Source organism: Scyliorhinus canicula, chromosome 15, assembly GCF_902713615.1.
Source record: "Scyliorhinus canicula chromosome 15, sScyCan1.1, whole genome shotgun sequence".
Lineage (NCBI taxonomy): Eukaryota > Metazoa > Chordata > Chondrichthyes > Carcharhiniformes > Scyliorhinidae > Scyliorhinus > Scyliorhinus canicula.
This window is the reverse complement of record NC_052160.1, coordinates 32,209,490-32,226,868: the sequence shown is the minus strand read 5'-3', so window position 1 is coordinate 32,226,868 and position 17,379 is coordinate 32,209,490. Positions and strand designations below refer to the sequence as shown.

At 44.8% G+C, this 17,379-nt stretch overlaps 1 protein-coding gene across 6 annotated transcripts in view; it reads right to left on the bottom strand.

The window, feature by feature from the left end:
* Positions 1 to 17,379, bottom strand: part of rgs11 (regulator of G protein signaling 11) — a 161,050-nt gene that overhangs the window by 83,953 nt on the left and 59,718 nt on the right. For all 6 annotated transcript variants that reach the window (XM_038820414.1, XM_038820416.1, XM_038820413.1 and 3 more), the window contains exons 6-7: positions 10,301 to 10,359; positions 6,442 to 6,518 (exon numbers count right to left, since the gene is read on the bottom strand). In XM_038820414.1, coding sequence (XP_038676342.1) covers positions 6,442 to 6,518; positions 10,301 to 10,359 — 136 coding nt within the window. The remainder of the gene's footprint in view (positions 1 to 6,441; positions 6,519 to 10,300; positions 10,360 to 17,379) is intronic.

The window sequence follows — 17,379 nt, the reverse complement described above, 5'->3', positions numbered from 1 at the left end:
TCAGTTAACATTCGGCTGTTAACAAGGCATGTCAGGTTATTGGTTGCACGTTGAGAGAGCTTTACTGCACATTTAAGCAGAAAATCCTCCCATGGCGGCAGTCAGCTGACAGAAGAGAAAATGGTTGTATTTGTTGGAGGCCAAAATCATCAAGCACTTTGCTGTCCAACTACCTGTAGCTATGTCATCAATCATCTTCCTTCCATCTAACAACCAGAAATGGAGCAGTATAGTGACAGTTCTACAGCTTTCAGTTCCATTTTCAACTCCTCAGATATTGACGCAACAAATGCAAGTCTAAAGCAGAATCTCAAGTACATCCAAGCTTGGATAACAATGGGTAAGTAGGGGAAAGCCAGGTATTCATTGCCTGCATTTTTATTCTCCTCTGCTGGTGTGTTCAAGGGGGGAGGGGAGCTCTTGAAATCCAGCATGTGGCCCTCCTTCGGGTCTACTTATGCCCTTAAGTGGCCATTAAGGGCCATCCCACTCCTTTCTGCCCATCGGTGGCATTTCCTCCCAACCCCCCCCCCCCCCCCCCCCACCAATATCATCCCTCCCTTTAACCCTCTCTCGAAGGCTTTCGACCCCCACCCACTAACTCCTCTACCCCACAACCCTTTCTGTTATTGTTAATCATAAATCAATCAATTTCTGCCTTAAACATTCACACTGACTGAATCTTCACAGCCCTCTGGGCTACAGAATTCCAAAGATTCACAACCCTCTTCCCATCTCAATCCCACGTGGCTTCCTCCGTATTTTGAAATTGTGTCTCTTGGTTCTAGACTCCCCAAACATCTTACCTGCATCTACCCTATCCATCTATTTAAGTATTTTGTAGGTTTCAATGAGATCACCTATCATTCTTTGAAACACTTACGAATATTTGAGCATTTGTTTAGATAAAGGATCTGGAGTTTAGATAAAGGATCTGGATCGGCGCAGGCTGGGAGGGCCGAAGGGCCTGTTCCTGTGCTGTAATTTTCTTTGTTCTTTGTTAATACAGGCCAGGTTTTCCCGATCTCTCCCACCATCCCTTGACTGCTTGGTTAACCTTTGTTGCTCTCCATCTGTGGCAATAATATCCTTTCTAAGGCAAGGGGACCAAAACTGCCCACAATACTCCAGGTGCGATCTAACCTTTACAATTGAAGCAAGATCTCACTGCTCCTGTACTCAAATCCTCTTATGGTAAAGGCTAACATTCCATTAGGCTTCCTAATAGCTTGCTGCACCTGCATGCCAGCTTTCAATGACGTATGAACATGGACACCCAGGTTCATTTGAACATCTGCACTTTCTAATTTCTTACCATTTAGGAAATAGTCTGTGCACCCGTTCCTCAAACCAAAGTGATTTACCTCACATTTTTCCCCATTATATTCCATTTGCCATGTTCTTGCTCACTCACTAAGACTGTCCAAATCCTCCTGTAGCCGCTTCAAATCTTCCTCACAGCACCATTCCCGCCCAGCTTTGTATCATCTGTGAACTTGGAAATATTACATTTGGTCCCCACATCCAAATCATTGATATATATTGTGAACAGCTGGGGCCCCAAGTACAGATCCTTGCCGTACCCCATTAGCCACAGTCAGCCAATGCAAAAACGGCCCTTTTATTCCGACTCTCTGTTTTCTGCCTGTTAGTCAATCCTCAATCCATGTCAATGTCTTGCCTCCTATCCCAGGTGCTTCTATTTTGCTAATAAACCTCCTGTCGGGAACGTTATCAAAAGCTTTCTGAAAGTCCAAATGTACAACGTTCATCGACTCTCCTTTATCAATTTTGTTTGTAACATCTTAGAGAAACTCCACCAAGTTTATCAAACATGGTTCTCATTTGTAAGTCCTTGCTGACTGCCCTATCAAATCAGGATTGTTCAAGTGTCTATTTATCACATCCATTATAATATATTCCAGCATTTTTACTGCCACTAATGTAAGGCAACAGCTCTGTAGTTCCCTGTTTTCTCTCTCCCTCCCTTCTTAAATAGTGGGGATGACATTTGCTACCTTCCAATCTTCAGGAACCAGAGAATCGGCGTGGGGGGGGCATGAATCCCGCCCCCGCTGGCTGCCGAATTCTCCAGCGCCGGGGTTTTGGCGGGGGCGGAAATCGCACCACGCCGGTCGGCGGCCGCTGGCAGTGGCCCGCCCCCCCCGCGATTCTCCGACCCACAATGGGCTGAACGGCTGACCGTTTTAGGCGGGTCCTTCCGGCGTATATTAGACCTGGTACTTACCGGCGGGACTTGGCTCTGTGGGCAGCCTCGGGGGGGGGGGATCTGGCCCCGGGAGGAGGCCCCACGGTGCCCTGGCCCGCGATCGGGGCCCACCAATCTGTGGGTGGGCCTGTGCCATGGTGGCACTCTTTCCCTCCGCACCGGCTGCTGTGTACCTCCACCATGGCCGGTGCGGAGACGAATCCCCCTGCTCTTGCGCTGGGCCTGACACTGGAGTGGTTCACACCACACCTCGACGCTGGGACCACCCGCCCCGCCGGGTAGGGGAGAATCCCGCACATCAACTTTCTGTCTCTTTAATTTTTCCATTGTAACCTTCTTATACTAATTGCCTTCAACTTTGCGTTCTCAGGTGATCTCCTGGATCCCTACATCTTGCATGTGTCCTGTATCTTCCCTGGTGAAAACAGGTACAAAGACTGGAATTCTCCAACCGTTCACTGGTGGTGGGATTCTCTGCCCTCTCCAGCAGCGCACCCCCATCCGCGGGTTTCCCGGCGCCATGGGGCAACTTCAATGGGAGTTCCAATTGACAGCGCTGGAAACAGAGAATCCCGCCACTTTCCGCCACTGAGAACCATGGGAATCCCGCCCAAAATTATAATTGAACTTTTCTGCCATTTACCTATTCACCATTATGAATACTCCTGATTCTGCCTGTAACTGACCCGTATTTGTCTGAGCCAATCGCTTCCTTTTTCCATACCCACAGAAGCTTTTACATCATGTCAGTCAATTTTCCATGGGTTTTCTTCCTACCGACATTTTGCTTGGGGGTTGGGGAACAGAGCACCACATAAAATCCAGCCCAAAGAATTTGGGAAAGCGTGATGCGAACAGACATTAGGGACAATCCCCTGTTCACAGGGGTCTCTGTCAATACAACAGGTGATGCATATTGGGCACAAAATGCCTGCCTGCACACTCCATCATATTGGATGCTTAGACATCCATTTAATGCCTGGTGGGCAACGGCCCTGCCATATGTGAATTCAGGTAAGTAAAGATTGTGGGAAGCTGAGACACATTGCAGCACATTGTCTGAAGAAACTGTTATGAGAAATTGCTGTAGCTACAGAACAACTTTAAAACAAGTTTATTTTGGCTTTCATGTGGGCTGAGAAAGTTCTGTGAGACTAAGGGCCTCTGAAACCACTGTGAAATGTGTCTCTCCATCACATTATGAGGTTCTGAGCACAGGTTTCACAGTCTCAATGGGTATTCTTTTGTCGCAATTTTAAGGGAGCAAGGGGAGGCAGTACAGGTTGGAGGAAAATAAATTGTTGGCAACATTTGAGGAGGATGGGCATCAAAGACATTAAGCAGCTCCTCAAAGAATTTACAGGCTCTGCAGACAGGATGAAAATTTCAAGGATGAGCCTTGCATGAGCTACATCAAAGAGTCAATAGGTCAGATGTGTCAGCAGGATATCCCGCATTCAAGATCATTTCCCCAAACATCCCTACCTGTAGATATGAAAGTTACGACCGCTCACTATTTCTGTCACTGACTAATCTACAGGAGCCATGAGGTTTTTTTTTTTACTATCACCCACTGTATCTGACAAAGACTAAATGGATTCCTAGTTTCATCATGACTTGGCCCCACACTCTTGAAATTAGTTGACCAACACATCCACTCTAGTGATTCACTTCCTTCCCAGGTTAATTGAAAAGCAAACAGATTCATTATTCAATTGGATTCAGATCCTGTACAACTTCCAGCATTAGCTCCAGCCTAGATTTATCCCCCCTTTAAGACCCACCAGATGTCCTGTGTAAGCAATGCCAAAAAGTATGGAAGAGCCCAACATGACACCGGTTTGTGCAGAGCTTGGAGTCCATCCTTTCAGGCATGGAATTATTGGTCCACTCCATTGTGTCCACATCTGTGGGCTCAACCATGATCCATTGCCTGATGTGCCAGCCTGGGTTGCATGCTGGCTTTAAGCGGTGCAGTCTAGCTTTAACTGGCGCTTGCAAGTTACAATTTTGAATTGCTTGGTGACTCATGCAGTCAATGAACAATGTGGTTAGTACTGGTTGCATGCGGAAATCATTCAGGAAGTACTAAATTGGCGTGCTGCCTGTATTGCATTGAACGGGTGTGGATTAAATATGCAACACATTTCCTGCTTCTGTTTTTGGGGACCGTCCAATTTATCCCCCATGTCTATTTTTGTGTGTTCTTGCATGGCTGCTTGATCAGGACCCTTTTTTTTTGCCGCATCTTTTTTACTATCTGTAAAGTTTGTCGCAATCCTTTCAATTTGATTTCGCTGTGCCATTAAACTATTCCACCACACCTTCTCAGAGTGCAGAAGATATGTAATTATGCTGATATATCGTCTTCCAAATTTTGCTTACAGTGAATTAAACCCGCAACTAAATCCTTCCTAAAGCAACACAGCTTTAAATGGGAATTTAGTCATTTGGGATTTTGCATCTCGATATTCCACTTCTGAGGAACTATAAGCTGCTGCACACTTTAAAACAAATCCCACTGCCCATCGGAAATAAAGATACAGAAGCTGTTATATTCCCTCCATCAGCAAATAAAATAAATGCTGATTTCACTTCTATTCTAATCATGTGGTACACAGGCTGGAGCCGGCCATCTGTCGCTATCTGCCCTCGTGTCTCACTAGCAAAAAAAAAACCAGGTTGAGAGCAGTAAACAGCAACAAAACGCAAAAAAGTAGTTATCTCTTGCAACGTCAAGAACTCTGAGGCATTTCTTGGGTTTAAGCTTATATTGACAAATACCAACCGCAATATCATGACATGATATGTGTGTTCCTGCTCAGACTTATGTACCAGGCTCTGGATCCTTCTAAATGTAACAAAAATAACATTCCTTTCTATTGGGATTTCAGCTAAAGTCCACATTACGTAGAAGTCTCCAAAGTGGCAGTATTTACCTGCAAAACTGCAAAACTTCGAGCACCCAGCAAGAACATCAAGCATCCTGATTTATGAACTGGTGGTTCCATTGCCTCTTGTTTCAGGCGAAACAACCACACAACAGTTTAATAATTTAAAGTCCAAGATCTAGCCATCAAGACACAGTGGCTAGCTAACAAATTTCTTAAATGGGTGTAAGGGTGCCAGATAACAATAATATGAACGACTTAATAATTTAAACAATAACTGACAATAAAATATTACTGCATAGCAGACAAACCTACAGTTTATTTTTTCAGGAACAGTTTGCATAACTCCTAAGAATAATCCCCCCCCCCTCCCCAAATCAACAGGATTTGCTGACTAAATGTATTCCTGCTTGCTTGGATCACAGACTGTGACTACACTGCTGTGCAACGCTGCTCCAAAGCAGAGCTTTTCAAATAAAATCCTGCAGTCTGATCTTTAATTTTCTTCCAGACTTCAACCACACTGACCCCCCCACCCTCATTCCAGTTCCCTCTTTCCCCTTCACCCTCCTCAACACATACGGACAAAAAAGTGGAAAATATTTGCTGATTTTGACAGAAAATAGTTGGGCAGAGCATAGGAATGTAAAAACGTACCACATCTGAATGCATTTTCAATCCTTCAACTTACACAAGCATAAATTCTAAAATAAAAAACTTTAATCTTCAACTGAAATCAATCCATTCTCAATCGGAAAAAAATATGAAATATTTAAGCTTTTCAGTAATTAGTAGTGTCATAAAGACATCTCGCCAGCGCAATATTAAAAAGAAACCACCACCTTATCACAATGATAATTAAAAATATGCCTGGAACTATACAAGGACTTTATATTTTTCTTTAATCTGTAACAATATAGATTTCTTTATAATGCCAGTCATAGAAAAGTAAATGGTTAATATAAACAATATTTTGCTTTTGAGTTACATTTCTATAGTTCCGAATCTATTTATAGTGCGATGGATTACCATATGTTCCTTAATTATTCATAGCAATGACATGCTAAACCTGCATACTAAACACATCTATATTGGCAGTACAATCAATCTGAAACTACTTCAGGTTAAACTATTTTGTAAGCATTAAGACAGTGTATTATTACCCTGATAAAATACCACTGCTAAGCTTTTCCACTAATGTTTTTCACAAAATCTACTCCAGAAATGCAGAAGTAGGTAGAACTAATAAAAAGCATCATTATTCAGAACTACAGGTACAGTGCAAACAGGAATAGTACAGAGAATAGACGGCGGACTAACCTGAGCTGTTCACTGGCTTGCATTACCACAAAATCCCAAGTATGATTGATCCTCTTGTGCAGTAGATTGTAACTGTCCTGTAGGAATTAAACATTTTGCAAGGGATTTAAAAATATTTTTTTTCTCTAAATCACAGCCAGTACGAAAATAAAGATGCATATGCAGTTATGTTGTCTGTATGGACTGCTTTCGAAATATATGAAATAGTGCTGTTATAGCTAACAGCGTGAGCCTCTGTGAACATGTGCCCAATTACACTATACAAGTAGAATGCAAAAGGAGGTTACTCAACATTATGAACACGTCCTTCTCTAGAGAGCTTAGGATAGGTTTGCAGCTTGTTTCCAGAGGGCAAGGTGCAGTTTTTAAAAAAAATGATGAGTATTCCCCAGAGGTGATAAAACGGTTGACAAAAGATGAATGACCTATTTTATTTTATATGTGAATGCCTTCTCAATACCAAAGTAACATTATTAATAAATAGGTAATCAGTGAAACTAATATTTGTCCAGTTTATTGATAGGAAATTCGGGGAGTCTGCATTTCCTGCAAAACTTGTTTCAATATAGTTCAATATTCAATTGAATAAACATACTTAAGGGTAATTTTACACACATGTGCTGTTGACACTGAGCCTCCCCACTGGGAGCACAGATCGGAAATTCAGGCGCATACCATACACAATTTTTTGTATACCACGTGCCTAGATTTCTGAGACACACAACAGACAAGCAATGCTCATTGGAAACTTACCCCTTATTAGTTGAGGTTTACATTCATCATCTGCAGCTGTATTACCTGAACTATGTTCATTTAATAGTTAAAACAAAGATATTTCTGGGCATTTAGTCACTCACAGCTTCCAAAGTTACCACCTCTACCACCCAGAAGGACAAGGGCAGCAGATGCATGGGTACACCACTACCTGCATGTTCCCCTCCAAGTCACACATCATCCTGACTTGGAACTTTATTGCTATTCCTTTACTATTGCTCAATCAAAGTTCTGGAACTCACTCCCTAGCAGTGCTGTGGGTGTTCCTACACTACATGCACTGCAGCGGTCCCAGGAAGCATTTAACCCACCACCTTCCCAAAGGCAATAAACACTGACTTAGCCAGTGACACCGACATCCCATGAATAAATATGTATTAAAAAAAAGAGCCCTGCATCATGCAAAAAGGATACACATTAATGGCTATTATCCATTGAACTGACATCTACGACCAGAATTGTTCCCAATTCAAAATTCAATTAGCAATGGAAATGCAATGATTACTCTGCAAATTAGGCCAATTGAAAGGTAATTCTTTGCAGATAATTATTGAATATGTTGCTACATCTACTTCACAGTGATGAACCTCTGATAAGCGCCATTAGAGATATAGATGAAGGGGACAGAAAAGAGGAGTTTAAGAAAGCTGTTGTTACCAAGAAATGGAGTTTTCCAAGATATTATTGTTATGAGCATTTCTGGCAGCACTGAGCAAGCCTCAATAGAGCTTTATACCCACATGTAGAGTCTGATGTTGGATGGCTGAGCCAGTTGTTAACGAGATACGTTCATGTTCGTACCCCTCAGATGTGAGGAAGTGACGCGGGGGGGGGGGGGGGGGGGGGGGGGGGGGCGAAGTATTCCAGTTGGAGTAACAGCGATGGACAATAGTAAAATCATTATCGGGGATGTCATGGGAGTGTCCCTTTAAGAATGTTTTTGACTTATCACATGGCTTCAGTGATGTCATTGTGTGGGTGGAGCTGGGCCGTGGCTCTTGGTTCTACTTTCACTTTGAGTTTTGGACTGGTTTGAACTGCACAAGTTGAAAGAAGTGTTTTTCTCTATCTTCATTTTAAAAGCTGTTCCAGACTATTTGGTAACTTAACAGAGATAATTGCTTTCTGGAAGGAATTCAAATCTGCTGTTTGAAAAGAGGAACAGAGTATCAATAACAAGATTTATACCAGTGAGAATGCCGTGTGCTGGGCCACACCTTTGAAAAGGGTTTTCTTGGATGTTGTTATTGAATTGGAACAGTTAAGGGGGAATTAATTAAGGTTCATACATAGATTACTGTAACTGTGTGGGGTCTTTATGTTTGTAGTTGATAAAAATTCTTGCTGTGTATACAAATGTTAGCTAAATTCTTAGATAAAGCTTGTTTTTTTGACTAAAAACACCTAAGAATTCTGTTGAATAACACCTGAAAGGCAGGCTCTGGTCTCATCCCAACCAAATTCAACCAAAAGTTACAGGTCTGGTGAACTCCATAAAATGCTTTGGCGTTTTAAAACCCTGGCCCATAACAGCGGTAAAGAGTATCAAGTTATATCAATGAAAATAAACATATTATAAAAAGTGATTATTATAAAATGTTGTTCTTAATTAATTATTGATTTGCCAGCTGCTTTGGAGTTTACTACATCACTTCTCATGTACTTAATATTTACATTTTTAACATAAATTCAAGCGGATTGCAAATATTTATGTATTTTAGTAGGTTTATCAACATATTGCAGAAAAGCTATTAACAGTTCGGGGCAATGATGATAACCTACTAACAAGTAATCATAAAATATTGACTTTTGCTGATTGCAAAATGCTTGTGGTATATATCGAGATTGTCATTTGACTGTGTTTCCAAGAGTTATGGTGTGGGTAGGAGCAGTCATTTTGTCCTGGTTTCTGGAAACTAATTAGGCCTGGGAGGGAGGGGAGATAGTGTGGGAGAATATGCTGCCAAATTGTGGTCATATTGATTGACATGGGTGCCCTTTGCGGCACTGAATGTGCTTCTGTGTTGGGACAGGATTAGTGCGCGCTGATTGATTCTTTCCGATTGGTGCCCAGGCTAATCTCTTCAGTGCCAGGTGGAGGTGAAGCTTTTTCTGATTAATCTAGGGCCCGCATGTGCTTCAGTCAAATGTTTGATGTGGGGGTGCGTTCCCCCTCCCGCACCACCAACCCCTCCCCGCCCCCACCTCTCCACATGGTGATATGAACTTTTTTTGAAAATCAGTAATTATTTTTCTACCCATTTGCTAATATTTTGCAACTTAACCAGTGGTAGAACAAGATTGAGTTAAGCATACAATAAACCTTTTCGAAAAATCTTCGTTCTCCAAGATATCTGCCACAACAGGGTAGTTCAGTTACAAATAGATTAAATTGGATTGGAAAGAATGGCTAGGCTCGTTAGCATTAGACTGTTTTATCAAGGGGAGTCACTAACAGATCTCTGAGGTATAAACTAAATACTTGAAGTCGGAGTTTGAGGTGCAATACTCTTTGCAGTCGTGTTAAAAATAGTCCTAAAAATAAGTGGCAGTAGAGTAGTCTGATGAACTCAAGGGAAGCCACTTCTCCCTCTTGTAGGCTAGGAAAGATTCTTCTTTTAGCTTATATGTGCCTGATTGATCAGTAACTGGACAGCTATTTGGGAACTTACAATACCTAAAGCAGCAAAGATAGGCTTTTAGATAAAGGCAATAGGATTGTAATGCAATAGTTATACATTCTGATTTTAGTGACCTAATTTCAGGATAACATCTGTGAGTAGGACACATTTTCCCTGCAAAATTTCAATTTAGAGCACAGCTGGTTCACTGTGTATCTGTTTCAATGAGATACAACCTCGTTATAAGTGATGGTTTAAATGACATGCTTTCGACAAGCAATTTCAATACTTATTTGTCTTGAATTTTAGGAGTGCTATATTTATTTCACATTTTTTGAAGTTTTTTGGACAGTTAATAAAACTGAGACATCCAACAGCAGCCCCACACATGCCAATCACACAAGGTCTTGTGACAGACAAAAATGAATCTGCTCCAGTTCAAGGTGAGGAAAGAGTTATCTTACCTTCTCATAGTCAAGCAAGTCTCCCTGCCTCGTAATGTTCTTCTTCGCCAAATAAATGGCTAAAGAGCAAAAGATTGATAAGATACAATGTGGTAGCTTTGAGGGTTGCAGATGCTACATCCTCACTGATGTCATGTTCCACAAAAATAAAAAATATAAAATCTATTATGTACCAGAACATCTGCCCAATAGATCTATTTTTCCAAAACAAAACACTGCAAACTGTGGCTCGCCAAAACGTTGAAAAGTGTGTGAACACCACATCACATGAGGAATTATGTTCAGGATTTAACATAAATATAGGTCACACAGGAACACTCTAGAAAACACAAATACCTGAACTGGGAAACATTTTTTTTCTACTAAAATACACATAAGCAATTATAATAGAATAGAGGTGGTGGCACAGTGGTACTGTCACTGGACTACTAATCCAGAGAACCAGGGTAATGCTCTGGGGTCATGGGTTTGAATCCCACCACCACAGACGTTGAAATTTTAATTCAATAAAAATCTGGAATTAAAAGTCTAATGATGACCATGAAATCATTGCCAATTGTGGTAATAACCCATCTAGTTCACTAATGTCCTTCAGGGAAGGAAATCTGCTGTCTGGCCTACATGTGACTTCAGGCCGACACAGTGATGCGGTTGATTCTTAACTGCCCCCCATTGAAATGGCTGAGTGAGCCACTCAGTTCAAGGGCAATTAGGGATGGGCAACAAATGCTGGCCGAGCCAGTGACGCCCACATCTCAAGAACAAATTAAATGAGGAAAACTGTTAAAATGTATCTCCAGAGTAACTTGATTTTTACATTTTAACTTAATTTAACCAGTACAATCAACGGTCGCGATCAGGATCGCACCCTCCCTGGGCGTGAACCAGATTTGCATATTCAAGTGAGAAGTTAGACTCATTTGGCTATGCCTGTGCCGGAGATATCCAAGTTGTAGGATCGAATGGCCTCGCCTCAGAGACCTTGACTGGGTGCCGTTTAGCACTGGTCTCTATAGATGTGGACCAGGGTAATCGCAGGCTCTGGGCAGGGTGGTATTCTGGCAGCCCTGATGGCACCCTGGCAGTGCCACTTGGGCATCCTGACAATGATACCCAGGTGTCACCCTGGCAAAGCCAGGGTGCCCAGATGACACTGCCAGTCTGACAAGGGTATTGGCATACTGCCACACTGGCAGTGCCAGAGAGTACCCAGGTGGCATCTTGCCCATGCCGGGGATTGCCCTGCCCTTATGAAGTGGGATGCAGCGGGCTCGAGCACTGCCTAATTAGTAAATTGGTGCATTGGGGGGGGGGGGGGGGGGGGTGGCATCCGGAGGTTGCGGTGGGGGAGTCGAGAGATCAAATCGGCATTTAAAAATGGCGCCCGATCTCTTCCTACATTGGAGAGCTGAGCTCGTTGGTGGAGGAAATGGGACTAAGTGTGGCCTGGGCGTGACATTCCTCGCCAAGACCTGACAAAGAAGCAGAGTCCTGTTTAATAGCGGGATCATTCTTGGTGCTGCAAGCGCCGGGAAACACCCCATTAAACACTCCCAAAGAATGCCTACAGTGCAGAAGGAGACCATTCGGCCCATCGAGTTTACACTGACCCTCAGAGAGCACCCTACCTCAGCCCAGTCCTCTGCTCTATCTCTGTAACCTCATAACCCCACCTAACCATTGGAAACTAAGGGACAATTTAAAATGGCCATTCGACCTAACCGATACATCATTGGACTGTGGGAGGAAATCAGAGCATGCGGAGGAAATCCATGTAGACACGGGGAGAATCTGGAAACTCCACACAGACAGTCACCCGAGGTTGGAATTGAACCCGGGTCCCTGGCACTGTGAGGCAGCAGTGCTAACCACTGTGTCACCATGCCGGCCAGTAGTAAGAGGCAATTATTTTTTAATCCTCAGGTCTGACATTTAATGTCCACCCCAAGTGGCCCTTGTGAAGTTGGGAAGCCGCCTTCGTGATCCACTGCAACCTGTGTGGGGAAGGCGTCCCACATTACTGTCAGGTAGGACTTCCAGAAATTTAACCAAGTGACAAATTAGTGTTCGACTTGGAGCCAAATGTGGAGGTGATGGTGTTCCCATAAACTGCTAGTTCTTCAACAGACAACTATTTAATAGACATTTCTCACATAATAAAATATCTTATATTCAATTGGGAAACGCTAGGTGATAAGATATTTATTTTGGGAATTGACTGGACCTAGCCCTATTATGCTCAATTTCGTATTGTACCTTGGAGAACTCAAAAAAGGATGCACCATCTTACAACAGAAACTAATATGTCTCCCTCAGAAACTGCATTGAAATAGTTTCCAGTCCATCCACTGCACACATCTGGGACAACTATGAGCAGGCTTTAGCGGGGATGGAGGGCAGTGACGTGGCTTTGGAGGTTGGTTCAAGGTTGGGAGGGAACGAGGAGGGCAGCTGCATACAGCTGCACTTGCGGATTGGGGTGGGGTGTCCAGAAATTTGTTGTTCAAGTGGATTTCTGGTCCTGTATAGCTTGCTGTCTTTGTTGCTTATGTAAGCATTTAGAGCTGTGTAATTCTGCAGTGTGTGGCATGGGAGTGTATGTGTGTATGTGTGTGTGTGGGGGGGTGGGTGGGGGGCAGAGTTGGCTGCAGGGCACACGGGGTGGGGTGGGTTGTGATGAGTGTCAAGGAGCCGGGCCTATTGGGTTGGGTGGATGATACCACAAAAGAAAAGGCAACGTGTTGCCCACCCTGGGGTGCGGGATCTCAACTTCCGGAGAAGCTGTCATATAGGCTAAAATGCTAAGACATGACAGCAATGAGATCTCTGAGTGATGCAGCCGAAGTAAGCAAGGTGCCTCTAAACTCTGCCTCTCCCTGAAGCCCTGTAACATTCCTGACACTCATGCTAGCCACACTAATTGGTCACCAAGAGTTAACCCTTAGCAATGTCAGCTGCCCACAGTTTCAAAGTCAAAGAATGGGATGAATATTCAGCATTCAGGGCTCAACGCTTGGATGCATGGGATCAAGAGGCACTGGGGCCGTTTCTGTGCCAACACCCCAGTGTCTGATAGTCCATTAGTCCCCAAGATGGATTAGCGAGTATAGAACCCTCCTGTCAGAACCTGCACTGTTAGAGAGGCTAAGGGATAGGTGAACCAGATGGGTGGCTAAAGGCGAGTCTTTAAGTGAGCGAGGGCATAGGCCGGGGCCAGTCCTGTAATGGAGCTGGGAGAGCACCTGAATTGCGAGTAAATGGTTACCGCTGGATAAGGTCTGGAACTGGCTGTTCCAGGTCCAGGAGGCCAATGGGTCTAGGGAGATAATAATGGTCAGCAGCTATGACACCGACCTGACTCTCTTTCTCAGTCATCCCTCGTAGGAATACGAGCGATATTGGTATGGAGCCAGTGGAGCTGACCATCCGACTAATAACTCTACTAGAATTTAGAACAGTACAGCACAGAACAGGCCCTTCGGCCCTTGATGTTGTGCCGAGCAATGATCACCCTACTCAAACTCACATATCCACCCTATACCCGCAACCCGGGTAGTAGTGGAGGACAGACTCCAGCAGCTCCCAGGGAAGCCCCTGCAGGAGTAGACCAGGGCTGGCTCAGGGGCCGGAGGGTGCACCGGCCACGCAGAGGGCATCAAGGCGCAGAAGATCCAAGGTCTACATGACAATGTGTCCATCATAGATCTGTCGGACAACATGTGCTGTTGAAGACTCTGCCTCATGAGGGAGACTGTTCAGAACGTGTGCCATGTACCTGTTGACTTGGTGCAACGAGACGGTGGAGGACACCCAGTCCCTGTTGCTGTGAAGGTCATGGCAGGCCTAAACCTCTATGCAACGGGGTCCTTCTAGGATTCCAAGGTGGCCTTTGTGGAATATCACAGGCATCACCCATAACTGCACCCGTAGGTCATGGATTAACTTTATGTTAGGACTCTGGACTACATAGATTTTGACCTGGACCAGGCCCAGCAGGACGAGAGGGCCAAGAGACCTGGGAACATAGCTGGTCTGCCACAGATGCAGGGGCGATCGACTGCACCTATGTCACTCTCCGCGCTACATGGCACCAGGGAATCCCCTTCATAAACCGAATGGGGTTCCAATCCTTTGAGGTGCAGCTAGTGTGTGACTACCAGATACGCTTAATGCATGCGTGTGCATATTTTCCAGGGAACGTGCATGACAGATATATCCTCAGCCAATCAGATTCCTGGAATCTTCGAGAGACAGCACAGGCTGCTGGGGCGGCTTGTTTGGGACCCCCTCAGGTCATGTCAGATGATACCAGTGACCTCAATGAAGGCCAGGTACAGTGAGGCTCACAGTGCCACCTAATCTGTCATTGGGCGGTGCAATGGCCTGTTAAAGATGCGGTTCCGCTACCTGGACAGATCTGGTGGGGCTCTGCAACACAGCCTCCAGAAGCTCTCCTGTCTTGTCGTAGTCTGCTGTGCCTTACATAACTTGGCTCTGCAGCTGGACGATGAACTTCCTGAGGAAGACCTTGAGGAGCAGCACGTATCTTCGGACAAGGGGAACATGTGGCAGGGCATTGAGGAAGAGCCAGCTGAGTATCCAGAGCTTGGAGGCCAGGCGGGGGCAAGGTTACGCAGGGAAAGGAGGGCGAGAGAAGCCCTCATTGTCTCCTGCATCATGGAGGAGGACTAGCTTGCTGTCCTACAGTGTGACCCACCCCAGGATGTCATGACCCCTCTGCGACCAGGCAATGAAGTTGGCTGAGATACCGAACATCAGGGTGCTGGGCAGGGGAATCCCTGTGTGCCTGCTGCCTGTTCAATGCAGGAGGGTGGTGACGACTCGCAGTGACGAATGGTCTGTGGTGCTCCTCTGACACTGTTTATGTCTGACTCCTGTCTGTCAGTTGCCAGCACGCTGACTCCCCAGCTCATGTCTGAGTCAGGTTCAATACTACATTCCTTTGTCTCCTTGCTCTGGAGAGAAGGGTCTAGGATTCACTGCAAATGAATCATTTGAACTGTCACCACATCCTGTGACAGGATCAGTGTGGTCAATTCTAATCATAATAATAATAATAATCATCTTTATTAGTGTCACAAGTAGGCTTACATTAACACTGCAATGAAGTTACTGAGAAAATCCCTTAGTCGCCACACTCCGGAGCCTGTTCGGGTACACAGAGGGAGAATTCAGAATGTCCAATTCACCTAACAAGCACGTCTTTTGGGTCCTGTGGGAGGAAACCGGAGCAGCCAGAGGAAACGGAGACTCCGGACAGACAGTGATCCAAGCTGGAAATTGAACCCAGGTCCCTGGCGCTCTGAAGCAACAGTGCTAACCACAATTCCAGCCCCACTTGACCTGGAGTCGCAACACAGGTGAAATTAGATTTTATTTTAAATGCCCAAGGTATTTGGTTGAGCCCAAATAACTACAGTCACCAGGTTTGTAATTTTAAAACACAAGTAACATTTTATTATGTACAGTTTTATAATTAAACAGACAGAAAATGGAACTAACTATCTGCTCCCCCTTTCCCAACCCCTCCATCCTAACTCATTGCAATCTCTACACACAAACAACACAGGGGAAAGGGTGGTGGAAAGGAAGGAAAATATAAGGATTAGGATTCTTGATGCACTGGGATGACTTCCAGTTAATGTCTTTCTGGATTTCAGGCTTTCGTTTTGATACTTCTTCCTCCTAGGCTTGAGATGCTTTTCTCTGGCAAGGTTGTCTACTTTCTCTGAAAATTCAGCATAATTTCAGGTTCACAACAAAGGATGTGCCTGGATTCGCAGCATGGTGGTGCAGCGGTGAGCACTGCTGCTTCACAGCACCAGGGAGCCAGTTTTGATTCTGACTTTGGGTGACTGTCTGTGTGGAGTTCGCACATTCTTGCCATGTCTGCGTGGGTTTTCCTCCGGATGCTCCGGTTTCTTCCCACCGTCTATAGATGTGCAGGTTTAGTAGATTGGCCATGCTAAATTGCCCCTTAGTGTCCAAAAGGTGATGTGGGGTTACGGCAATAGGGTAGGGGATTGGGTCTAGGTGGAGTGCTCTTTTGGAGGGTCGGTGCAGACTCGATGGGCTGAATAGCCTCCTCTGCACTCGTAATTCTATGATTCACTTGCTGCTTTTAGAACATTAGAGCAGTTCTTCCACTTCAGCAGCAGGAGAGAGAGAGGGAGAGAGTGTATTCCTTTCAATTCCAAGGCCTAAACACTTATGCCAAGTTCTCACAGAAAGCATCATGCAGGAACCAATCGCTGACTGTTGTCAGGCAGAACACTGTTCTTGGCCAGCCCACCAGTTGCAACTAACCAATTGATCCGCCCCCTTTCACAACCTGGTTTCTAAGATCTACTCAGAGCCGAGGAGTCTGGTTTCTCCTCTCCAAAATACAAAACCAGGGAACGCAGTATCCTGGCAAGTAGGTTGTTTCAACTTTGAATCATCTGCTAAAGGCACATCTTGATTGTGGGTCCATGGACCAAAATAATTAAAATACAAGAAATGGGAACAAAGGAAATAACAGGAAGGACTCTTCAGGTACTGTGCCTAACCATCTGACAGGCATTGAGGGCCACTGAGAACAACTGTGTCCCAATGAAGAGAATCTCCTTACTACAAGGGAGAGGGTTAAAGATTCTAAGACGTTAAGGTGGTTAAGAACAGTAATATTTAATTCAGTGACATTTCCAATTTTAACAAGTGACAATGCTCCCCAATTACCTGTACCTAACTTCACCTGTGCCTACAGTGTGCCACTACAATTCCTTATACTTGCGTACTCTCACACTGTGTCTAGGTTTGTTCCCAGGATGCCCATCAGAAGTGGGCGTCCTGCTGCCTCCACACCCTGTTGCCCGAGATGCCCTTGGCGGGTACCTTCTGGAGGTCTGGGACCTGGACGGCCCCGCCTACTTTCAGGTGGCAATGGTGTTGCCGCATCACTCTTTTCTGCCTGAGTTGCACCGGTCTCAGGAAGGGAGGATTCACTCCCAGGGTCTGGATGGAGGGCCCCGGGATATGCTCCAGCGGATCCTCCTCTCTCCGGGTGCTTGCGAGCCCCA